At 34.2% G+C, this 26,311-nt stretch overlaps 1 protein-coding gene across 1 annotated transcript in view; it reads left to right on the plus strand.

Annotated features, from left to right (window-relative positions):
• Positions 1-4,942: 4,942 nt before the first annotated feature.
• MAPK10 (mitogen-activated protein kinase 10) overlaps positions 4,943-26,311 on the plus strand; it is a 71,873-nt gene continuing 50,504 nt past the window's right edge. The window contains exons 1-2 of the mRNA XM_060013157.2: positions 4,943-5,009; positions 25,928-26,110. Of these exons, the coding sequence (XP_059869140.2) occupies positions 4,943-5,009; positions 25,928-26,110 (250 nt within the window). The remainder of the gene's footprint in view (positions 5,010-25,927; positions 26,111-26,311) is intronic.

Here is a 26,311-nt window from a genome sequence, read left to right on the forward strand (position 1 = left end):
ACAAAGTTTGTGAACAGTGATACCTATTATGGACTCTTTCTCCCTTCAGCAGTCAAATGAGTCTCCAGCGCATAAGGGCTACAAGAACTTACTCTGTTCCTCTTAGCTTTAGTCATGTGACATCTCCTACCAACTTCAATTTACTTTATAAAATACCTCCTTTGCCTGCCTTACAGGATTGCTGTGATGATATCATTTGATATATATAAAACATTAGATGTTTACAAACATGCACATACCTGTAAATACCTTTAAAAGATAAGGAACTTCAGTTTTTATGGTATGAAGTTAGTTTGGGGGCACTCCGGCCCAAATAACCTTCAAATTGAATTAGGTAAACTAAAAAAAAATAGAAATAACCAAAAGACCACCTAGAATAAAAAAATTTCTCAAGTGATGAGAAACCAAAATTATCTGTGAATTAGTAAAAGGAAAGAAAATGAATAGTTTGTCACTTACTAAAGCACTTCTTCAAGTTGATATGCAGAATGAAGTGAGGATAATTACCCGAATCTTCAGGGAGCTTGTAATTAATTTGGTGATAATGTGAGACATTCAGAGCCAGCATTTACTATTTATTCATCAGAACATGAAAAGTTTAAAGAAAAAAAATTTTTTTCAACATCAGGATTTCTTTAAATTCCTTATTTGTGTACACTGCAGAATTACACGATTTTAAAGATGACAATTTAAAATATTTTGTTGCAGTAAAAAATTGTCTTTTTATGAAAGAATATTTTGAAAATTCATTAGTCTACAGTTTTATTTATAATTTAACATAAAGCTAAAGATATTCTCCTCTGTTGTAAGTTTAAATGATTTTCTTCTGTTTTGTTAAAAAAGCAAATCAGTGATATAACATTTATAAAATAAAGGTTAGCCATTAATATGATGCCATAGAAATCATAAAGAAAGAAAAGCAAGTTAAACAGGTAGTCTCAAGGAGAAAATCTTCCTCTGTTTCCTGGAATTAGAATATTTAGCATTGTTTTCTGTGAATTTTTTTTTTTTTTTTTTACTGAGATTCACAAGTACAAAGTAGGTACATTCACATTTTATTTATACATATCAGTAGCCTTTTATAATTCCATGTTTGCGCTGAAGTTTAAAACAATGTGCTTTTGTAAAATATCTAATTAACTTTTAAAACAAACTTTTCAAAGAAATGATGTTCAGATTTTAGAAAACCATATTAAATCTTCTTCCTATTGTACTTTGAAGTATTCATTGAAAGAAAATTTATCAAATCCCATTGTCTGAATCCTATGCTAAATAAAGATATAATTAGGTTAAGGAGAAAAACAGTGTAGTCTCACAATTGCGTTACCAGAGCCGCATAATCTCCTAGATAGGAAACATCTGCCAGGTTGCTGGTTAGAAGCTCACATAGTCCAAAAAATATTCCATCATAGATCACAGTCCAAGCCACTGGGGTGTGGAAGTAGCAATAAAGTGCTTTCTTTGTTTAGATTTAAACTGCCACGACCGATATTATATCATTTCTGTCACTTGGCTAGAGTAGAAAAAAGATAATTTAGTATAATCTAATGCCTGACAAATAATACACTTGAGATTTTCTCACCTAGAAAACTTATAACCATACTTTAGTAACACCAAAACTTACTTAACATTCCTTCTAAGGAAAGTGACTCAGTTTCTGCCTGTCACAGTTGCAAATGAATCTGCTCTCTGCCTCTGGGAATACTGATGATGAGAGGGGAAATGTAATGAATCAGAACCATAAAAGCAACCAGAATTCTACCTCGGCAGCATTAGTGTACAAAACTCTTATGGAGACCCAAATACCATATCAGACTGTCTCAGAACGCATCAAAATCCAGTTTCCAACTGTGATTGAATTTGCCAATTTCTTCTAAGGTCTATTCACAGTCAGTATTCATTGGAATATCTTGAAATTTTCATAGAATAATCCAGTTTCACCCTGATAAGCAGATATGCATATTAGATGAGGGAAGGCTTACTATTACCCCTGGTCCCAACAAGATTTAGTATCAAATTCTTTTATTGCCTAGTTCCTGTTTTAGTTGTGATGACTAATTAATAAAATTTGGTGCAATGGCTTTCTCTTGAGAAATCATCCTGTCTTGAGTAATAAAAATCTATATAAATTCATGTGCATATACTCTACTTTTGTAATTTATAATAATAGAGCTTATCATTTCCAGGCACAAGGCTTAGCATTTCCATGGCATAAGCATGGATAGTCTGTAGGAATAGTGAATCCTGAGGGAAGTTAAATGGAATTTGGAAATTGGAGAGATTTCCAGGGCATTATTACTCAGAAAAGATACATTAAATAAAGAAAACGGAATTCAGTATATTCATCAGTAGTTCAGATTTTGAGTTTATATCTCTCTGCATTATTTTTATGTGAAAGCTTTGTGATCTATTGTCTATTTTAGCTTCTGACATGAAGATAAACTTCCAAAACTGTTCTCCTTTTACTTTGAAATATCTGTATCCAGCAGAGCCACACAAATGAGAACTGGGAGATATAGCAGTTATTAAACCAACAACAGTCTAGAACCAACTGATATTGAAGCAATACCAGGACAAAGGTTCCATGTAGGTCATCTGTTGTTATTGTTGTTGCTGTTGTTTAAAGGCATAGCTGAGGGAGAGTGAAAATCAAAGGATTTTAATCTGAAAGATGAAAATTTTCCAGTTTTAGAATAGTGGTTGGAGATCATAGATTATATTCACATATTTTAAGATTATTATTTGGATTAAGGAACAGGGTAATTCCTGTTTAGATAATGGAGAGAAGTTCCATAGAGTCAGCTGTGATGTGGAATGCCTTTCTAAGTGGTTTCAGCAGTGAAAAGTATTGCCCAGTGAGTAAGCTTCCCTCATTGGAAAAATTTTCTTAATTATATATATAAATACAAGATACAATATAATATTATATAAATATAAAATAAATGAGCCTTTGCTATATATATTTAATTCCAACATATAATTTATATATGTATATATGTATATAATTTATATATGTATATATTTATACACATACTTATATATGTATATGAATATGTTATATATATATAATACATGATGATACATAACTAACATTTATTGAGAACTTACTATGTACCAGGCAATGTGGAAGGCTCTTTACCAGGCATAATCCTTTTACATCTTAAAAAATTTTTATATGATAAATACTGTCTATCATCCACATTTTAGAGGATGAAAAGAGAGATGAAGTAACTTGAAGTAACTTAGAAAGCAATGGAGTTGGTTCTGCAGGAGAAAAAAATGAGTTTCTGCCAGAAATAACATAGAAGAGATTTTTTTTGCATTAAATAAAAAATAGAAATAGAAGTTTTCTAACTAGCAGATAGGTTTGTGGCAGAAATAGCCTTTTCCAAATGTTTGAATGGATGCAGGCAAGAGAAAACTTGCTTACTGAGTTTATAGCTGTATATTTTTTACTTATCTCTCCCACAATATCTATAAAAAATAGATACATGGTAAATAACAACTTAGACTGGTCACTTTGGACAGTATGGTAAGAATATTTGCAATTCAAAAGCAAATACCATTTCAGAGATTTTTTTTCTCCTTTAATCAAGTTAAAATACCAACCTCTTGTGAGACAGATATTATCTGGAATTACAAATGCATTAATAATAAAGGGATGCACAACTGTTTGCTCTATCTTTCCCTGATATTTTTGCATGTCACTTGCTTTCCTAAAATGGAAGCAAAACTAATTTGCTTCTCTGGGTATGCTTATCACCTTCAAAGGTATAACCATTTCTTTGAAGTGATCACTCTGTTTAGATGTTAAGTCAAACTTTGGAAACTTTGAGTTTAACCTGAGATTTTCACACTGGAAAGAATCTTATGAGGAATTCTGTAAGGTTACTGTCAAATTACAAGATGTAATTTGAAGACTAACTGGAGAAAAATTATAGTGTGCTGCTGCTATCCTAATGCCTTTCCCTATTTGTTCCCCCTCAACTTCCCTTATTCTTCTAGGTTATTTTCCCCCATAAGAATGACCTATCTTTCTTTCTGGGTTTTAATAGGAACGCGTGAGTAACCGAGTATAGTTAAAGATTTCACTTTCTTGCTTCCCCATTTTGCCCCTCCCTGAGTATCCTCTACCCTAGCTTCCTGGTTTTAAGTTCTGGATGATAACTGGCAATAGCAGAAAGACCACTGTAATTTCACCTTGAATTCCAGGTTTCTTTTGACTCACAGTCTCAGAAGAAGTGTCACCTCTTTAAGTCATGTTGTTCATTTCATGTCAAACCACCTTGTTTTGAAAGCCAGCATTTCTTACCATTATAAAGCAACCGTGCTTATGAGGATAAGACAAAGCTTCCAGTTTAGAAGCATGCTCCTTTGATGGGAGTCAATGAAACTGAACCAGCATATTCCAAACACTCATTCTTGGACTGGCATTTCACTTCTGGAAATTTATTCATATTTATAAATAAGAGTAAGTGTGTTTTATAAAAGAAACCCTTTCTTCTGAGGTTGCTGGCAGCTCAGCTTTTCTTTCTTTTTTTTCTCTTAGTATACAAAAGAATGAAAGAAAAGCCAATTTGCATATTCCCCATATTAACACAATCTAAAATAATTTACAATACAAATCAGTAGGATTCTAGCAGATGAATGCAAATTAGACCTTTTAAATCAGAAACTAAATTAATCATTGAATTATAATTGCAAAATAATATTATCATACATTAGGTGGCATTGAGTGGCATTGTTACATAGCAGAAAGGGTCCTGACATTCTTGTGTTCTTCCCATCCACTGTTTTAAAGCACTGTAAGACTGGCCTCTTATCCAGTCAGCAAAAGGTCAGACTGTTGCTCCATGGCATGGGTAGGCAAGTGTTTTCGTTTATTTGCTGTTCTATTCCTGTCTTCTTGTTTATCTTCATTTCATTTTTGTTTTCAGTTGACATGTGGTCAGTAGGGTGCATCATGGGAGAAATGATAAAAGGTGCAGTGCTGTTTCCTGGCACTGATCGTATCCTTCTTAGCAGCCAGTGGTCTCTATGGGTATCATTCTCAATCAATTCCTTTTGGTGTCCAATACAATACTGATGATGGTATATTCTCACTGCCATTAGAGGGATTCTGGAGACTCCAACGTCAAATGTTTACCAGCTGGCATTATGGTAGGGTAACCTTGTCACCTAGCAAGATCTTATGTGGATAATACAGTATCAAATATGGAACATTCAACATGCTATCAAAAGGTCTGCCTTAATTTAGTCCTATGAAATTAATGACAGTGATATACTCTTTACTGTCTTTTGTTGTAGATGTTTTAAAATTAAGTTATATTCATAGCTAGATAATAAATGACAAAATCTTTTAGTTTAAGACTAAATATTTGTGCTTTTATATCATAAAAATATTCACTTGGCATGGAAATCTTTTATCAGTTAGATTTATGTGTACTCACAAATGTAATAGGTTTATTATTAACACATAATCAGAGAGCAATTCATATGAATTTCATTTTTAAATTGATATTCTAAAATTATTTTTCTCATTTACTTAATTTCTAGGAATAATAGCTCCATTCCTGCTCTTATTTTCTCCACATTATTAGCAAGTACAATAATTAAAACCTCATTAATAATAATGATTATATGAAATATCTGAAGAGACCAAATTTACATCACTTGAATTAGTAAAAGTGATCCTCTCTTAAGCAGCTAATAATTAGCAATTAAAGATTCTAGAGGCTCTGCAGTATTAAAAAGATATGGATAATGTGATTTAGTGTACGGGTTTATAATAACTTATTTTCTTTAGTTAAATATCCTCTTATATGTAGTCATTTATGAAAATATTATATCCTCACCATACTAAAGATAAAATGATCATTACTTAAATGATAATTCAAAATCAAGCCTATAGTAATGGTGTTTTAAAGTATAATTAAAGTAAATCTAATTACTAATATTATAGCCTAATCATATTATAATTAGCCATTTGCTCTGAGGATTAATATATCACATATATATAGTTGCATACGTATATTCTCTGTATGTATTAAAGGACCAATTTACAAAATGACTGAGTTAGGCACTCAGGTTTGTAGAATAAAGATCTTAACCTGAAATGTTTTGTTTAGTTAAAAATAAAGCTGCACTACTTTTAATTCTATTCTTACTAAAAACTTTTGTCTAGTTTCATATATGGCACACATTTATTTCTAAAAAAATTATGTCTATATTGCAGTATTGTCTCCTACATATACATTTTACTAAGTAGCATCTATAAATTTGCCACATTCATGTTTATGCTCTTTAAAAGTATGTTGGTGTGGCAAAAACTAAATTCCTCCAGATCTTAAACAAACAGGATTTCTTTGATTCCCAACGAATTATAAACTTGAGTTTGGCCTTTGAATATGAACATGAAACAGTTCTTAAGTTTTGGCTAATTTTAGACATTTGATAAAAATAGACTCAATCTGTTAACTCTGTAATCTGATTTTTCAGAAGTTCATTATGCTTGAATAATTGATGACTGAAATGAATTATTTGCCACCTGTAAATTAAAATGATTGATTTTCATTACTTTTCCTTCATTTTCTGTTAAAGAAAATCAAATCAGATTTCCACAACTGAGTTATTAAGTACGGATTACATTTCTTAGAATCTATTTTTTGGAAGAAGTTGCTTGGTTATCATTTCTTAACTTGGGTGTCAAAATCCCTTATAAGTAAGCCTTTGGGTTGCTGCTAATGTTAAAAAGTCTCATATTAGATGTCTTTTCAATACTTGAGCTTGGTATTTTTATATTGGGTCATTTCTGGAGCATTTGTGTAAGGATACATTTGTAAATTTTTTGAAGGGCAAATGGGAATTATTTTCTAAAGCGTCTTCTCTCATTGTAAGATGTGGTCTTTTCACGATTTCAAACATGTAGGTAAGTTTAAATCAGTACTTTTCAAGCAAGCAAATTATGAACACTGAGTATCATAACATTAAGCTCTTAAAATGCAAGGCATTACTTATTTTTAAAAAATTCCCTATTATTAAATATGACTTTTCTAAAAGTGGCAATAAAATCATATCTAAATCTATTAGATATATAATATGTATAGTATACATCTGTACAATATATCATAGGGAGTCATATTATTTTTAATAAACATATCCTTATTTATATGAAGACATTCTCAAAATAAATGATTGATAAAAGTCCTTGCAATATGAGCTATACATATATTCTTAATATATAAAATAACAGCAAAACTTGAAATATTAATAAGGTCTTATACCCTTTATCTTTTATGCCTAAACAAATTCAACCCAGTATTTTTAGCATTGAGAAATTGATACCCCAAAACAGTTCATTTATATACTACTTTATTAATAAATGTATTTTAAGATACATACTAATTGAATTTTATTCAAATTAAATGTGTTTAACTTTCTGCAGAAGAGTCAGAATTCAACTATTGAGATACTTTTCTATTGGAATATCTCCTAATGAATTTCACCCTGGCAGACAATTTTACTTTAAAAATTACAAAATATTTTATATTACACAAGTGAATTAATATTAAATTCACAGCTTTTGAAGAAGATCAATAAAATGAACGAACATATACTACCACTCAGGTTAAAAAGTAGAACATTACCAATACCTTTGAATTATTTTGTGTGCTCCTCCTCAATTATATCCTTTCTCTTCCTCAAAGGACACCACAGTCTTAAAGACATGTTTTTACAATGTCCTTGACTTTCCTTACATTTTTACCACATGCATACTTAACCCTAAGCAACATATTATTTAGTTTTATCTGTTTTACATATTGTACTATCATTATTTTGTGACTTGCTTTTTTTTAAGTTAATATTATACTTTTAAGATTTATCCATGTTGATGCATCAGAAATAGTTCATTCATTTTCATTACTGTATCGTATTCCAGTCTATGAATATTCTACAATAAATCCATTCTCCTATAAATAGACTTTGGAATATATTGAGTTTTTGTTTTTGCTTTCATAAACAATGAATATATGTCTCCTGGAGCACATGGACAATGTTCTTTATGATAAATGCATGGCCTCATAGGTGTGCACATATTAAACTTGACTATGTAACATCAGATTGATTTCCAGAGTAAAAGTATATAAACATAACTGTCTACTCAACATCCTTACCAACTCTTGATATTTGTCAGATTTGTTTTTAAATTTGTTAGCAATCTCTTGGGTATAAAATTCTATTTCATTGGAGCTTTTATTTACATTTTCTTTACAAGCATCTTTCCCTATTTATTGGCCATAAGTATTTCCCCCTTGGTAATATGTTTAAAAGTTTTTTTAAAACAATTTTTTTCTATTGTATTTTAAAAAACAGATTAGTAGGAGTTCTTTATTTATTGCAGTACCTAATCTTTGTCCATTTTATGTGTTGCAAATATCTTCTCCCTCTATTTAGATTATTTTCCCATTTTATTGTATAGTGATTTTGGAATTTGGCAATCTGTTTTAATTTTATTTTTTTATAGTTCATGTATTTTTATGTCTTGTTAAAGAATCCTTTGATGCCTTTATATTCTCTTGTAATTTTGCTGTGGATGTTTTAAAGTTTAATCTCTTATATTTAAGCCTTTAGTTCACTTGGAAATGATTTTTCTGTATGATGTGAAAGAGGGATTTCAGTTCCATTTACTGACTAACTTATTATTTCTTCATTGACCTATAAGTTTTCATATTTTGGGAGAAGGGGTATTAGATTCTGGGCTCTATATTCTGTTCCACTAGCTTGTTTGTCTATCTCTATACCACTACTACCCTTCCTTTTTTTTTTTTTTAACATCTTTATTGGAGTATAATTGCTTTACAGTAGTGTGTTAGTTTCTGCTTTATAACAAAGTGAATCAGTTATACATATACATATGTCCCCATATCTCTTCCCTCTTGAGTATCCCTCCCTCCCACCCACCTTATCCCAACCCTCTAGATGATCACAAAGCACCGAGCTGATCTCCCTGTGCTATGGGGCTGCTTCCCACTAGCTATCTATTTTACATTTGGTAGTGTAGATATGTCCATGCTGCTCTCTCACTTTGTCCCAGCTTAACATTCCCCCTACCCGTATCCTCAAGTCCATTCTCTAGTAGGTCTGTGTCTTTATTCCAGTCTTGCCCCTAGGTTCTTCATGACCATTTTTTTAGATTCCATATATGTGTGTTAGCCTATGGTATTTATTTTTCTCTTTCTGACTTACTTCACTCTGTATGACAGTCTCCAGGTCCAACCACCTCACTACAAATAACTCAATTTTGTTTCTTTTTATGGCTGAGTAATATTCCATTGTATATATGGGCCACATCTTTATCCATTCATCTCTTGATGGACACTTAGGTTGCTTCCATGTCCTGGATACTGGAAATAGAGCTGCAATGAACATTTTGGTACATGACTATTTTTGAATTATGGTTTTCTCAGGGTATATATGCCCACTAGTGGGATTGCTGGGTCATATGGTAGTTCTATTTTTAGTTTTTTAAGGAACCTCCATACTGTTCTCCATAGCGGCTATAACAATTTACATTCCCACCAACAGTGCAAGAGGGTTCCCTTTTCTCCACACCCTCTCCAGCATTTATTGTTTGTGGATTTTTTGATGATGGCCATTCTGACTGGTGTGAGATGATATCTCATTGTAGTTTTGATTTGCATTTCTCTAATGATTAATGATGTTGAGCATTCTTTCATGTGTTTGTTGGCAATCTGTATATCCTCTTTGGAGAAATGTCTATTTAGGTCTTCTGCCCATTTTTGGATTGGGTTGTTTGTTTTTTTGTTATTGAGCTAAATGAGCTGCTTATAAATTTTGGAGATTAATCCTTTGTCAGTTGCTTCATTTGCAAATATTTTCTCCCATTTTGAGGGTTGTCTTTTCATCTTGTTTATGGTTTCCTTTGCTGTGCAAAAGCTTTGAAGTTTCAGTAGGTTCCATTTGTTTATTTTTGTTTTTAATTTCCATTTCTCTAGGAGGTGGGTCAAAAAGTATCTTTCTGTGATTTATGTCGTAGAGTGTTCTACCAATGTTTTCATCTAACAGTTTCATAGTGTCTGGCCTTACATTTAGGTCTTTAATCTATATTGAGTTTATTTTTGTCTATGATGTGAGGGAGTGTTCTAATTTCATTCTTTTACATGTAGCTATCCAGTTTTCCCAGCACCATTTGTTGAAGAGGCTGTCCTTTCTCCACTGCATATTCTTGCCTCCTTTATCAAAGATAAGGTGACCATGTGTGCATGGGTTTCTCTCTGGGCTTTCTGTCCTGTTCCATTGATCTATATTTCTGTTATTGTGCCAGTACCATACTGTCTTGATTACTGTAGCTTTGTAGTATATTCTGAAGTCAGGGAGCCTGATTCCTTCCACTCCGTTTTTCTATCTCAAGATTGCTTTGACTATTCGGGGACTTTTGTGTTTCCATACAAATTGTGAAATTTTTGTTCTAGTTCTATGAAAACTTCCAGTGGTAGTTTGATAGGGATTGCATTGAACCTGTAGATTGCTGTGTGTAGTACAGTCATTTTCACAATGTTGATTCTTCCAATCCAAGAACATGGTATATCTCTCCATCTATTTGTATCATCTTTAATTTCTTTCATCAGTGTCTTATACTTTTCTGCATACAGGTCTTTTGTCTCCTTAGATAGGTTTATTCCTAGATATTTTAATCCTTTAGTTGCAGTGGTAAATGGGAGTGTTTCCTTAAATCTCTTTCAGATTTTTCACTGTTAGTGTATAGGAATGCAAGATATTTCTGTGCATTAATTTTGTATCCTGCTACTTTACCAAATTCATTGATTAGCTCTAGTAGTTTGCTGGTAGCATCTTTAGAATTCTCTATGTAGAGTATCATGTCATCTGCAAAGAGTGACAGCTTTACTTCTTCTTTTCCGATTTGGATTCATTTTATTTTTTCTTCTTCTCTGATTGCTGTGGCTAAATCTTCCAAATCTATGTTGAATAATAGTGGTGAGAGTGGGCAACCTTGTCTTGTTCTTGATCTTCGTGGAAAGGGTTTCAGTTTTTCGCCACTGAGGACGATGTTGGCTGTGGGTTTGTTATATGTGGCCTTTATTATGTTGAGGAAAGTTCCCTCTATGCCTACTTTCTGGAGGTTTTTTATCATAAATGGGTGTTGAATTTTGTCGAAAGCTTTCTCAGCATCTACTGAGAGGATCATATGGTTTTTCTCCTTCAATTTGTTAATATGGTGTATCACATTGATTGATTTGCGTATGTTGAAGAATCCTTGCATTCCTGGGTTAAACAACACTTGATCATGGTTTATGATCCTTTTAATGTGCTGTTGGTTTCTGTTTGCTAGTATTTTGCTGAGGATTTTTGCATCTATGTTCATGAGTGATATTGGCCTGTAGATTTCTTTTTTGTGACATCTTTGTCTGGTTTTTGTATCAGGGTGATGGTGGCCACATAGAATGAGTTTGGGAGTGTTCCTCCCTCTGCTATATTTTGTAAGAGTTTGAGAAGGATAGGTGTTAGCTCTTCTCTAAATGTTTGATAGAATTTGCCTGTGAACCCATCTGGTCCTGGGCTTTTGTTTGTTGGAAGATTTTTTTTTTTTTTACATCTTTATTGGAGTATAATTGCTTTACAATGGTGTATTAGTTTCTGCTTTATAACAAAGTGAATCAATTATACATATACATATGTTCCCATATGTCTTCCCTCTTGCATCTCCCTCCCTCCCACCCTCCCTATCCCACCCCTCTAGGTAGTCACAAAGCACTGACCTGATTTCCCTGTGCTATGTGGCTGCTTCCCGCTAGCTCTCTATTTTACATTTGGTAGTGTAGATATGTCCATGCCACTCTCTCACTTTGTCACAGCTTACACTTACCCCTCCCCATAGCCTCAAGTCCATTCTCTAGTAGGTCTGTGTCTTTATTCCTGTCTTACCCCTAGGTTCTTCATGACATTTTTTTTCTTAAATTCCATATTTATGTGTTAGCATATGGTATTTGTCTTTCTCTTTCTGACTTACTTCACTCTGTATGACAGATACTAGGTCCAACCACCTCATTACAAATAGCTCAATTTTGTTTCTTTTTATGGCTGTGTAATATTCCATTGTATATATGTGCCACTTCTTCTTTATCCATTCATCTGATGATGGACACTTAGGTTGTTTCCATCTCCTGGCTATTGTACATAAAGCTGCAATGAACATTTTGGTACATGACCCTTTTAGAATTATGTTTTTCTCAGGGTATATGCCCAGTTGGGATTGCTGGGTCATATGGTATTTCTATTTGTAGTATTTTAAGGAACATTCATACTGTTCCCCATAGTGGCTGTACCAATTCACATTCCCACCAGCAGTGCAAGAGTGTTCCCTTTTCTCCACACCCTCTCCAGCATTTATTGTTTCTAGATTTTTTTATGATGGCCATTCTGACCGGTGTGAGATGATACCTCATTATAATTTTGATTTGCATTTCTCTAATGATGTTGAACATTCTTTCAGGTGTTTGTTGGAACTCTGTATATCTTCTTTGGAGAAATGTCTATTTAGGTCTTCTGCCCATTTTTGGATGGAGTTGTTTGTTTTTTTGTTATTGAGCTGCATGAGCTGCTTGTAAATTTTGGAGATTAATCCTTTGTCAGTTGCTTCATTTGCAAATATTTTCTTCCATTTTGAAGGTTGTCTTTTCATCTTGTTTATGGTTTCCTTTGCTGTGCAAAAGCTTTGAAATTTCATTAGGTCCCATTTGTTTATTTTGTTTTTATTTCCATTTCTCTAGGAGGTGGGTCCAAAAGGATCTTGATGTGATTTATGTCATAGAGAGTTCTGCCTATGTTTTCCTCTAAGAGTTTGATAGTTTCTGGCCTTACATTTAGGTCTTTAATCCATTTTGAGCTTATTTTTGTGTATGGTTTTAGGGAGTGATCTAATCTCATCCTTTTACATGTACCTGTCCAGTTTTCGCAGCACCACTTATTGAAGAGGCTGTCCTTTCTCCACTGTACATTCCTGCCTCCTTTATCAAAGATAAGGTGACCACATGTGCGTGGGTTTATCTCTGGGCTTTCTATCTTGTTCCATTGATCTATCTTTCTGTTTTTGTGCCAGTACCATACTGTCTTGATTACTGTAGCTTTGTAGTATAGTCTGAAGTCATGGAGCCTGATTCCTCCAGCTCCGTTTTTTTGTTCTCAAGATTGCTTTGGCTATTCGGGGTCTTTTGTATTTCCATACAAATTGTGATTTTTTTTTGATCTAGTTCTGTGAAAAATGGCAGTGGTAGTTTGATAGGGATTGCATTGAATCTGTAGATTGCTTTGGGGAGTAGAGTCATATTCACAGTGTTTTTTCTTCCAATCCAAGAACATGGTATATCTCTCCATCTATTTGTATCATCTTTAATTTCATCAGTGTCTTATAATTTTCTGCATACAGGTCTTTTTTCTCCTTAGGTAGGTTTATTCCTAGCTATTTTATTCTTTATGTTGCAATGGTGAATGGGAGTGTTTTCTTGATTTCACTTTCAGATTTTTCATCATTAGTGTACAGGAATGCCAGAGATTTCTGTGCATTAATTTTGTATCCTGCTACTTTACCAAATTCATTGATTAGCTCTAGTAGTTTTCTGGTAGCATCTTTAGGACTCTATGTATAGTATCATGTCATCTGCAAACAGTGACAGCTTTACTTCTTCTTTTCCAATTTGGATTCCTTTTATCTCCTTTACTTCTCTGATTGCTGTGGCTAAAACTTCCAAAAGTATGTTGAATAAGAATGGTGAGAGTGGGCAACCTTGTCTTTTTCCTGATCTTAGTGGAAATGCTTTCAATTTTTCACCATTGAGGACGATGTCCGCTGTGGGTTTGTCATATATGGCCTTTATTATGTTGAGGAAAGTTTCCTCTATGCCTACTTTCTGGAGGCTTTTTATCATAAATGGGTGTTGAATTTTGTGAAAAGCTTTCTCTGCATCTATTGAGATGATCATATGGTTTTTCTCCTTCAATTTGTTATTATGGTGTATCACATTGATTGACTTGCATATAATGAAGAATCCTTGCATTCCTGGAATAAACCCCACTGGATCATAGTGTGTGATCATTTTAATGTGCTGTTGGATTCTGTTTGCTACTATTTTGTTGAGGATTTTTCCAGCTATGTTCATCAGTGATATTGGCCTATAGTTGTCTTTCTTTGTGACATCCTTGTCTGGTTTTGGTATCAGGGTGATGGTGGCCTCGTAGAATGAGTTTGGGAGTGTTCCTCCCTCTGCTATATTTTGGATGAGTTTGAGAAGGATAGGTGTTAGCTCTTCTGTAAATGTTTGATAGAATTCGCATGTGAACCCATCTGGTCCTGGGCTTTTGTTTGTTGGAAGATTTTTAATCACAGTTTCAATTTCAGTGCTTGTGATTGGTCTGTTCAGATATTCTATTTCTTCCTGGTTCAGTCTCGGCAGGTTGTGCATTTCTAAGAATTTGTCCAGTTCTTCCAGGTTTTCCATTTTTTTGGCATAGAGTTGCTTGTAGTAATCTCTCATGATCTTTTGTATTTCTGCGGTGTCAGTTATTACTTCTCCTTTTTCATTTCTAATTCTATTGATTTGTGTCTTCTCCCTTTTTTCTTGATGAGTCTGGCTAATGGTTTATCAATTTTGTTTATCTTCTCAAAGAACCAGCTTTTAGTTTTATTGATCTTTGCTATCGTTTCCTCCATTTCCTTTTCCTTTATTTTTGATCTGATCTTTATGCTTTCTTTCCTTCTGCTAACTTTGGGTTTTTTTTTGTTCTTTCTCTAATTGCTTTAGGTGTAAGTTTACATTGTATATTTGAGAGGTTTCTTGTTTCTTAAGGTAGGATTGTATTGCTATAAACTTCCCCCTTAGAACTGCTTTAGCTGCATCCCGTAGGTTTTGGGTCATCATGTTTTCATTGTCCTTTTTTTCTAGGAATTCTTTTATTTCCTTTTGATTTCTTCAGTGATCTCTTGGTTATAAAGTAGTGTATTGTTTAGCCTCCATGTGTTTGTAATTTTTTACAGAAATTTTCCTGTAATTGATATCTAGTCTCATAGCATAGTGGTCGAAAAAGATACTTGATATGAATTCAATTTTCTTAAATTTGCCAAAGCTTTATTTATGACCCAAGATATGATCTATCCTGGAGAATGTTCCTTGAGAAGAATGTGTATTCTGTTGTTTTTTTCTGTTGTTTTGTCCTATAAATATCAATTAAGTCCTTTTTGTTTAATGTATCATTTAAAGTTTGTATTTCCTTATTTTTTTTCATTTTGGATGACCTGTCCATTGTTGAAAGTGAGGTGTTAATGTCCCCTACTATTATTGTGTTACTGTCTATTTCCCCTTTTATGGCTGTTAGTATTTGCCGTATGTATTGAGGTGCTCCTCTGTTGGGTGTATAAATATTTACAATATTTATATTGTATGTTAAATATATATAATTAATTATTATTATAAAAATTAATTATAATTAATTATATTGTATATTAAATATGTATATATTAATATATATGTTATATATTCTTCTTGGATTGATGCCTTGATCATTATGTAGTGTCCTTCTTTGTCTCTTGTAATAATCTTTGTTTTAAAGTCTATTTTGTCTCATATGAGAATTGCTACGCCAGCTTTCTTTTGACATCCATTTGCATAGAATATCTTTTTCCACCCCCTCACTTTCAGTCTGTATGTGTCCCTAGATCTGAAGTGGGTCTCTTGTAGACAACATATATACAGGTCTTGTTTTTATATCCATTCAGCCAGTCTATGTCTTTTGGTGGGAGCATTTAATCCATTTACATTTAAGGTAGTTATTGATATGTACGTTCCTATTACCATTTTCTTAATTGTTTTGGGTTTGTTATTGTAGTTCTTTTCCTTCTCTTGTGTTTCCTGCCTAGAGAAGTTCCTTTAGCATTTGTTGTAAAGCTGGTTTGGTGGTGCTGAATTCTCTCAGCTTTTGCTTGTCTTTAAAGGTTTTAATTTCTCCATCAAATCTGAATGAGATCCTTGCTGGGTAGAGTAATCTTGTTTGTAGGTTTTTCTCCTCCATCACTTTAAATATGTCCTGCCACTCCTTTCTGACTTGAAGAATTTCTGTTGAAAAATCATCTGTTAACCTTATGGGGATTCCCTTGTGTGTTATTTGTTGTTTTTACCTTGCTGCTTTTAATATTTGTTCTTTGTATTTAAGTTTTGATAGTTTGATTAATATGTGTCTTGGTGTGTTTCTACTTGGATTTAACCTGTATGGGACTCTCTGTGCTTCCTGGTCTTGATTAACTATTTCCCATAGTAGGGAAGTTTTCAACTATAATCTCTTCAAATATTTTCTCAGTCCCTTTCTTTTTCTCTTCTTCTTCTGGGACCCTTATAATTCGAATGTTGGTGCATTTAATGTTGTCCCAGAGGTCTCTAAGTCTGTCCTCAATTCTTTTCATTCTTTTTTCTTTATTCTGCTCTGCAGTAGTTATTTCTACTATTTTATCTTCCAGGTCACTTATCCGTTCTTCTGCTATTGATTCCTTCTAGAGAATTTTAAATTTCAATTATTGTGTTGTTCATCACTGCTTGTTTGCTCTTTAGTTCTTCTAGGTCCTTGTTAAATGTTTCTTGTATTTTTTCCATTCTATTTCCAAGATTTTGGATATCTTAATATTATTAGTCTGCATTCTTTTTCAGGTAGACTGCCTATTTCCTCTTCCTTTGTTAGGTCTGGTCTGTTTTTGCCTTGCTCCTTCATTTGCTGTGTGTTTTTTTGTCTTCTCATTTTGCTTAACTTACTGTGTTTGGGGTCTCCTTTTTGCAGGTTGCACGTTCGTAGTTCCCGTTGTTTTTGGTGTCTGTTCCCAGTGGCTAAGGTTGGTTCAGTGTGTTGTGTAGGCTTTCTGGTGGAGGCGGCTAGTGCCTGTTTTCTGGTGGATGAGGCTGGATCTTGTCTCTCTGGTGGGCAGGTCCACGTCTGGTGGTGTGTTTTGAGGTGTCTGTGGCCTTCATATGATTTTAGGCAACCTCTGTGCTAATGGATGGGGTTGTGTTCCTGTCTTGCTAGTTATTTGGCATAGGGTGTCCTGCACTGTAGCTTGCTGGTCGTTGAATGGAGCTGGGTCTTTGCATTGAGATGGAGATCTCTGGGAGATTTTCGCTGTTTGATATTACATGGAGCTGGGAGGTCTCTTTTGGACCAGTATCCTGAACTTGGCTTTCCCACCTCAGAGGTACAGCCCTGACACCTGGCTGGTGCACCAAGAGCCTGTGATCTATGCGGCTCAGAATAAAAGGGAGAAAAAGAAGAAAGAAGGAAATATGAAGATAAAATAAAATATTTATTAAAATAAAAGAATTATTTAAAAAATAATTTTTAAGTAGTTAAAAAAAAGAAGAAAGAAAGTAAGAAGAGAGCAACCAAACCAAAAAACAAATCCACCCATGATAACAAGTGCTAAAAATTATACTAAAAAAAAAAAAAAAAACTGACGACAGAACCCTAGGACAAATGGTAAAAGCAAAGCTATGCAGACAAAAATCACACACAGAAGCATACACATACACAATCACAAAAAGAGAAAAAGGGAAAAATATATATATATCATTGCTCCCAAAGTCCACCTCCTCAATTTGGGATGATTCGTTTTCTCTTCAGATATTCCACAGATGCAGGGTACATCAAGTTGATTGTGGAGATTTAATCCGCTGCTCCTGAGGCTGCTGGGAGAAATTTCCCTTTCTCTTCTTTGTTCACACAGCTCCTGGGGTTCAGCTTTGGATTTGGCCCCGCCTCTGCATGTAGGTCGTCTGAGGGCGTCTGTTCTTTGCTCAGACAGGACAGGGTTAAAGGAGCAGCTGATCTGCGGGCTCTGGCTCACTCAGGCCCTGTGGGAGGGAGGGGTACGGATGCGGGGCGAGCCTGTAGCGGCAGAGTCTGGGGTGACATTACACCAGCCTGAGGCACGCCGTGTGTTCTCCCGGGGAAGTTGTCCCTGGATCACAGGACCCTGGCAGTGGCGGGCTGCACAGGCTCCCGGGAGAGGAGGTGTGGTTGGTGACGTGTGTTTGCACACAGGCTTCTTGGTGGCGGTAGCAGCAGCCTTAGCATCTCATGCCCATCTCTGGGGTCTGCGCTGATAGCTGCGGCTCACGCCCGTCTCTGGACCTCCTTTAAGCAGTGCTCTTAATCCCTTCTCTTCACGCACCAGGAAACAAAGAGGCAATAAAAAGTCTCTTGCCTCTTTGGCAGTTCCAGACCTTTTCCTGGACTCCCTCCTGGCTAGCTGTGGCGCACTTGCCCCCTTCAGGCTGTGTTCACGCCACCAACCCCCGTCCTCTCCCTGGAATCCAACCTCCGAAGCCCGAGCCTCAGCTCCCAGCCCCCGCCTGCCCTGGCAGATGAGCAGACAAGCCTCTCGGGCTGGTGAGTGCTGGTCGGCACCGATCCTCTGCGGGAATCTCTCCACTTTGCCTTCCGCACCCCTGTTGCCTCACTCTCCTCCGTGGCTCCGAAGCTATCCCCGTACTCCACCCACAGCCTCCGCCCGCGAAGGGGCTTCTAGCGTGTGGAAACCTTTCCTCCTTCACAGCTCGCTCCCACTGGTGCGGGTCCTGTCCCTATTCTTTTGTCTCTGTTTATTCTTTTTTCTTTTGCCCTACCCAGGTACGTGGGGAGTTTCTTGCCTTTGGGGAAGTATGAGGTCTTCTGTCAGCATTCAGTGGGTGTTCTGTAGGAGCTGTTCCACATGTAGATGTATTTCTGATGTATTTGTGGAGAGGAAGGTGACCTCCGCGTCTTACTTTCCACCATCTTGAAGCTCCTCCTACCCTTTCTTAATGAATACAGTTGTACACTATACACATATCAGGTAGGGTAAATATCTGACTTCTTTGTCATCTTCAGAAGTAGCTTAGTGTTTAATGAACTGTTGCTCTTCCTCAAATATTTTAGATTGGCTTGCTAACTTCTGTAAAATGATCCCTATTGGTATTTATATTGGAATTGTATTGAATCTGTATTTCAATTTGTGGAGAATTGCTGTTTTAATTCAGACAATTTTTACCCTTCTGCTGAACGCACAAGAATCTTAGCATATGTTCATAATTTAGATCATTACTATACCAATTTACATATGCTCTCTATGCCCAGTATTTTAATTCTCTTCTTTTAGCCTCATAAATTGACAATATTATCATTGGATTGCATACAGGTAGAGTTTGTTTAGATTCATCCTTCTGATTATCATTTTCTTGGTTTATCACTATTTCTTGCAATTTGGCCCTTTACTTTGAGATTATTTTCTTTCCTTCCGAAGTACATCCTTTAATGGGAGTCTTTGACAATAAAACTCTGTTTTTTGATTGGTGTTCCCTTACTTGAAAGAGAGCTTTGTTGGATATAGAATTTTAGATTGACAGCTATTTCTTCCAATATTTTAAAAGTGTTATTCCACTGGCTTTTTGTTTTCAATATTACTGGTGAATAATTAGCTGTCAGTGTGATAGTCATCTTTGGGCATAGTCTGTCCTTTTTCTTGGTCTTTGGTTATCTACTGTTTCTCTCCTATGTGACTAGGTTTGGATTTCTTTTTATTTATCTCATGGGATTCACTGTGTTGTCTGAATTCCAGCCTATCTCCAATTCCTGGAATTTCTCAGCTTTTGTTGCTTTGAATACCTTCTCTCCACTATTCTTCACATTATCTCCATGAAAAAACTGTAATTGGACATAAAGTAGACATTCAATTATTCAGCAAATATTTTGAGCACTTACTATGTGCTTATATCTACAGATATGTAAGTAAACAAACTGATGAAAATCCTTGTCATCATGAAATTTAAAATAGAAGGCACAATATATTAGAAGGTGATAACAGCTAAAGGATAAGAAGGATCAAAGTGCTAGGATGGGGAGGGTTGTCTCCTTCCTTTTTGAGTTGAAACATAAAAAGTTTCAAGTATGCCTCATATAGCATTTTCTTTTTACCTCCTATAAACTTCATTGTCCCTTCTTAACCTTTTTCTTATATAGTGTTATACCCAGAAACGGATGTAATCTTTCAGGGAGGGTCTCACAGAGCAGAGTACAGAGTCACCAAAACTCCTGTTAAATAGCATTCTGTAATTCTTTTAGTGTTTGGAGCTGTTTGTATGAGCTCCTTTGTTTAAAGTCATTTTAATTACCAATTTTAAAAGACCTTGACATTTTTCATCTACATAATACAGAGGTCAATTTAAATGATCTCCAAGACCTCTTCCAGTTTCAAAATACAGGTAGAGTCAGATCTGGTTTTTGTTAGGCCAGAATATCATGCAGTTGGAGGCGGGTTTTATGTAAAAAATATTAATATTACAAATACAAAACTAGGCACAGAGTTTTGCAAGGGACCTGTACAAATGAGTGGCCCCAAAGATTAACCTTCAATAGCTTAATGAAAATTCTACATTGTGACACATATTAATGTATATTAGATTTGCTTATATGTGAAATATCTCTCCATTTTTTGCTTTTAAGTAAACATAGATTACAATAATAAATAGATTTATAAGATGAAATAGTTTATACTGAGATGCATATACATCATGCTTCAAATATCAGCCTTTGGATATTTCATGTCCCACAGTATTCCATGAGCAATCTGCTGCCAGTGAACAAATAGCCTTTAATTCAAATTGTCAGCTTTGAGTTTTTCAATGTGTTTTGGCTTGTAATATTTCCTCTTCTTGTGCTCATTTATAATGAAAACAGACAGTTACAATTTTGCATTAAGTCACTTATTCATATTACTAGAATTTGAGGGGGACTTTTGAGAGGAAAATGACATTTTCAAATAAAAAAATAAAAATATTTTTAAAGTAACAAAACAACTCAAGACATAACCATGAAATTCTGAATCCAGACCTATGTCTTATGAATATATATATATATTTCTATCCTGATTTTTACAATGTCCTCGGAACTGAGAGTTCTTTTGAGAACAAAGTTTATTATAGAGCAATATGGAGTAATTACTGGAAAATAAATTGGCAAATATTTTGAACTTTATATTGAATAGCTTTTATACTTCACATGAGTAGCACCCCATATAATATGATATTGTATCACCCCATATACATCTATGATAGCAACATATAATTTTGATTTTTCCCTAGATGTGGATGGGTAGAACCCCTCTTTCTCTGCATGGAGCCTACTTGTCATAATTTCCCATGGTCTTTTCAGGAAAGTGACATGGGGAAAAGGAACATATATTAGGATTTTTCTTTCCCTGAAATATTTCCAAGTTGACAACCCCTAAGTTTTCCATAGCAAATAGGTATGGAATAATATTTTGGTGAAATTGACCCTATTCTAATTTGTGTCATAAAACTGAAACAGGTTAGTACTTTATTCTTAAATCTGGGCTTAGTAATTCACAAGAGATTGTTAGTATTTCTCAAATAGAGTCCAGGGGCCATCTGGATTGCAATTACTATTGGTGTTTCTTAATGATATCATCTCAGGCGTATGCACTCAGAATCTTGTAGATCAGTGAGTAGAGGGGAGTGACCTGTATTTTTATAAGTTCCCTATGTCATGAATATTCAGTTTGGGAACCACAGTTTTATATCATGATGCCTAACACATGACATGCATACCTCCACTTCCTTATTGCAGACATGAATACAAGGCTAACATAAAGCCACACAGTAATACACAATGCAGTGCCAACCAGGCAGCAAGTTGGCTTGCAAGATTAAGTAGCCTCTCCTGGAACTTTTCTATACAGACAGTGCTCTTAAACAATATTATCTTTAAAAACATAGTTAAGAATTTGGGGACAAACACTGATATTCTTTAAGTTGCAAATAGATGTCAGAAAAATTTTGCATAGAATATTGAATATAAGGCTTAGGGCAGAGTAGAAAACAAGTTTGAATTCTTGATGGTGTCAACTCTGGAAACCATATTCATCATAACAAAAAGTAATCAATGAAGAAAAAAACATGAAAAGAAGATACAGTAATTCAAAGGGCATAGTAGAATGAGGTCATTAAACAACGCTTTATGATTCCATTTAGTAGCTTCTGAAAGTTTAAATGTGCATAGTGTAAATTATGACCCTAAATATCTAGAAAATAATAAGAAAATAATGTATGAGTAATTTCATACATTAGGTTCACGGCAGTTTGTTACATATTTTAGAAATTTCCTCAACCAAGGAAGTTAACCTAAAATGAGGGCATTAAATGTAAATTCTTGGCTAACTGACAAGAATTAGCTGGAATAATTTTTATTAAATTTTATTTATTTTTTAATTTATTTTACTTTTGGCTGCGTTGGGTCTTCGTTGCTGTGCATGGGCCCTTCTCTGGCTGCGGTGAGCAGGGCCCACTCCCCACTGCAGTGTGTGGGCCTCCACTGAGGTGGCCTCTCCCATTGCGGAGCACGGGCCCCAGTAGTTGTGACATGCAGGCTCAGCAGCTGCGGCTGGCGAGCTCCAGAGCACAGGCTCAGCAGCTGTGGCACATGGGTCCAGTTTCTCCGTGGCATGTGGGATCTTCCCGGACCAGGGCTCAAACTCATGTCCCTTGCACTGGCAGGCAGACTCCCAACCACTGCACCACCAGGGAAGCCCTGGAATAATTTTTAATCTTAGGATTTCAGATAATCATTTTTACAATCCATACTTATTTTGCCTCATTCTTCTATTACAATACTATTTATTGAAGACATTAGTAGTGGTCAATATTTGCACATTATCTTATCATTATACTCTATAAAATCAAACTTTTTGTAATATGACTATTTTTTATGTAGTGAATTTAGAACTAGAGGATATTGTCAAATGATTCCTATTAAATGACATTTTTCAATTTTTATTAAATACCTTTGATAATTAAGTTGTATGATAATTTTTGAACTAGTAGATCAAAATATTTAAAAATATATTAAAGTATATTAAAATATATATTTATTGCTTTTTTGATAACTGCACAGGCTGGAATCTGTAAGGAATCACATCCTTACTCATATAATAGAAAAATGATGACTTATTAGTGTTCTAAAACAAAGAAATCCTTTTGCAAAAATAATTTTGGCCATTCTTTTAAAAAAAATTTACTATGCTAACATTAGCACATAATCATAAAAATCTAGTTAATATTTTATGTATTTTTAAAAATAAAATCATTGTGGAAATCTGATGATTAAAAAATTTCTTTGAAAAATGCATCACCTTATTTTCTATTTAAATATTAATAAAATTAATTGTTTTATGTGGATATGTTGACCTAATAGACTAGGTAAGCAGTTTCAGAGGCATTCTTTAAGAGGAATTGCCTGTGACAAACATATCATCAATTTTATGGCCAAATTAAAGCAATTTTTAACACATCAGTTCCAAACTTGCTCTTTTTCTTACTGGAATCCTTGGAACAAGCACTGGATTTGGAGCCAGGAGACATTACTTCCAGTCATGGCTTATATTTGGTTAATTATGATTATAAAGAAAAATCAATGTGGTTAACTAAGGATAGTGGACGAAGTTGTTTGCAATCCTGTGAACATCTGGAAAACAAATACTTACTACTTAAACATACTAGTCATGTTTGTGTGAAGAAAGAACCTGAAATGGATTGGTTAAAATAGAGGCACACAATTTTAAAGATGACTATACCACATATTTGCAGTTAGAACATTCAATTATTTCATTGTCAAGAATAAAGATTCTCCCCTCCCTTCTTTTTTGTAAACCATTACATCAAGGACCACAATAGTGTTTCATCTAAAAAGCAATTTAAGGAAGGAAAATGTGCTGAGTGCTTCTATAGACTTTAATTATAACTTGTAATAAGAAACATTTTAATAGCCCTTGTTTAATTAATTCCAAAATATTTGAGTCTCCTTAAACTTTACTGTAAAAATAACATGTAATTGTTTTGGGAATGTTACTTTAAAAGCAATCACTTTTTAACTAAATAACTGTGTACTGCTAGTTAAATGTCACTATAGTAGTGTGTTGGGAGTATTTTGCCACCTTTGTTAAAAGACTCCTTTACAGAAAATCTGACAGCTTCTTTGCCCTTATTTTTAGTTTGACATCAAATCTTCAGAATCCTAAAGAAGCTTGACCGATGATTAAATGATGGCTTGTTAGGACGTGATAACTTAACTGTATTAAAGAGTAGATCTCTTTTCATAGTTTACAACGTAAGCACTGAGATTTATTTAACTGTATTAATGTTTTCTATTTAAATATATCTAAGTCATTCTAGCTTACCTATATCCATAGTACTAACATAAGTTTTTGTCTAAGAGTAACTTTTAACTCTAATCTTTTGAAATTTTTTAAGTTTATTTCTAATGATTTTCACTTTCTCAGGCACATGGTAATTTAGATTAATCTTTATTGAAATATGTTCTTTTTAAATTATTCCTATCATTTTGTAAAGGAATATTCTTCAGTTTTTCCCACTTTTACTTCATTTCTTGGTATTACACAATCATGTATTTTTTTCATCCCCATACTTGAGAGGCTATGTAATAATTTAAACTTTATTCAGCTAGATTATAAGGGAAATAGAAGAGAATTTGCAAATTAGCTTGATTTTATCTTTGTTCAATCACCTATCTACATTGTTTGCATTATATATTTATTTTGGCTGAATATAGTTAATTTTGTCTTCTGTCAGGACTGCTCATCTTTTTTAGTCCAACCCTATGGAATAGCTGGGGTAAAGATTTTATGAATCTCAATTAAGTAATATTATGGTAAAGTTACCTGAACTGTCACAAATTACATTAGCAGAAATGAATTAACTAACTTTACACTAAAGATAGAGTAGTAGAATAAAAAACATAGGAGAGTACACTGCCTGTGGTATTGGATTTAAGAATTTCTAAGGTCTCCATCATTCATTGACACATGGCAAGGAAATCTGTTAGAAATCAACTTCTTCCAGTTGGCTCTTCAGAGTTTTCACAGGTATTTATCATTATCAAGGCTCTGACATATCAAATATCAATGATAGATGATAAAGAAAATCTCAATCAGTGGATATGTCTGTGAGAGACCCCCCCAGTTTTGTAAAGTATTAACTTTCATAGAGAGGTAATATTTATTTTTCTTGTAGAATTCCCTATGCTTAACATACTTTTGAAACACATGCACTTGGTTGAAATCTGTTTTAAATTGAACATCCTATGTTTACCCTCATATCCCCAATATTCAGGGATACAGGGCACTATTATCACAAGTAAGTAAATAAGTATGAAACTGCAACTACTTTGATAAAAAGAATTTTTTTTTTTAAGTCTTTGGTAAAGAATTAGTGAGTTACTATCAAAAATTAGATTGACCCTATTTGTAATGCATATGAGTGGAAAACATTAACAGATAATGAAATTTCCCATTTGATAGAGAACAGAAGAAAAAAACCTTAAAAAGAATTTAAGAAAAATATAAACAAATCTTATAAAATATTTGTGTATTTGTCATTTTTAGAAAATAAATGATGGAAGTAATTTCATGATAATATTATTATATGTCTTTATATTTTTTTCTCTTCCAAATCACATGGTTATACAGAAGTTTAGCTCAAGAGGAGAAATTCTTCTTGTGTTATTTAAATACCTTTTCATCTTTACAACCCAAAGACTATTTCATGATATCCTATTTTAAGTAATGCTAATTCCCCAAAAGTGTATATGTTCCAAAAGTGAATTTAAAATTCCAAGAGGATTCACTGCCTGACAATCTGATTTTATATTTCTGTCCTTTGTTGTTTATTAAAACTCCATTTGTGTTGATGACTGCTCGGGATTCTGAGAAGCAGTTAGTCTCCCAACTAGTGAAAGGCAAGTGCTAGTGGCCTACACTTGTTTTTGCCCTTAACTATTCAATTCTCAGATATTGACCAGTGGAACAAGGTAATTGAGCAACTAGGAACACCATGCCCAGAATTCATGAAGAAATTGCAACCCACAGTAAGAAACTATGTGGAGAATCGGCCCAAGTATGCAGGACTCACCTTCCCCAAGCTCTTTCCAGATTCCCTCTTCCCAGCGGACTCTGAGCACAATAAACTCAAAGGTAAGCCTTTCAGGGACAACTTCAGAACCACTATGTGGGTGATGGGCAAGCTATAGAGACATCTTTCTTTAACTTGAAATACCTCAATTTAAAGAGAGGTATTGTTAAAAGATCTTCTTTACAAAGAGGGAGAAGCCAAGGATTTTAAAATTGCCTGGATATTCAGAGAGAAGGTTACTAATAAAGTGTGTAATAGTGGTG

This window comes from Delphinus delphis, chromosome 5 (assembly GCF_949987515.2).
Source record: "Delphinus delphis chromosome 5, mDelDel1.2, whole genome shotgun sequence".
In the NCBI taxonomy this organism is placed as follows: Eukaryota; Metazoa; Chordata; class Mammalia; order Artiodactyla; family Delphinidae; genus Delphinus; species Delphinus delphis.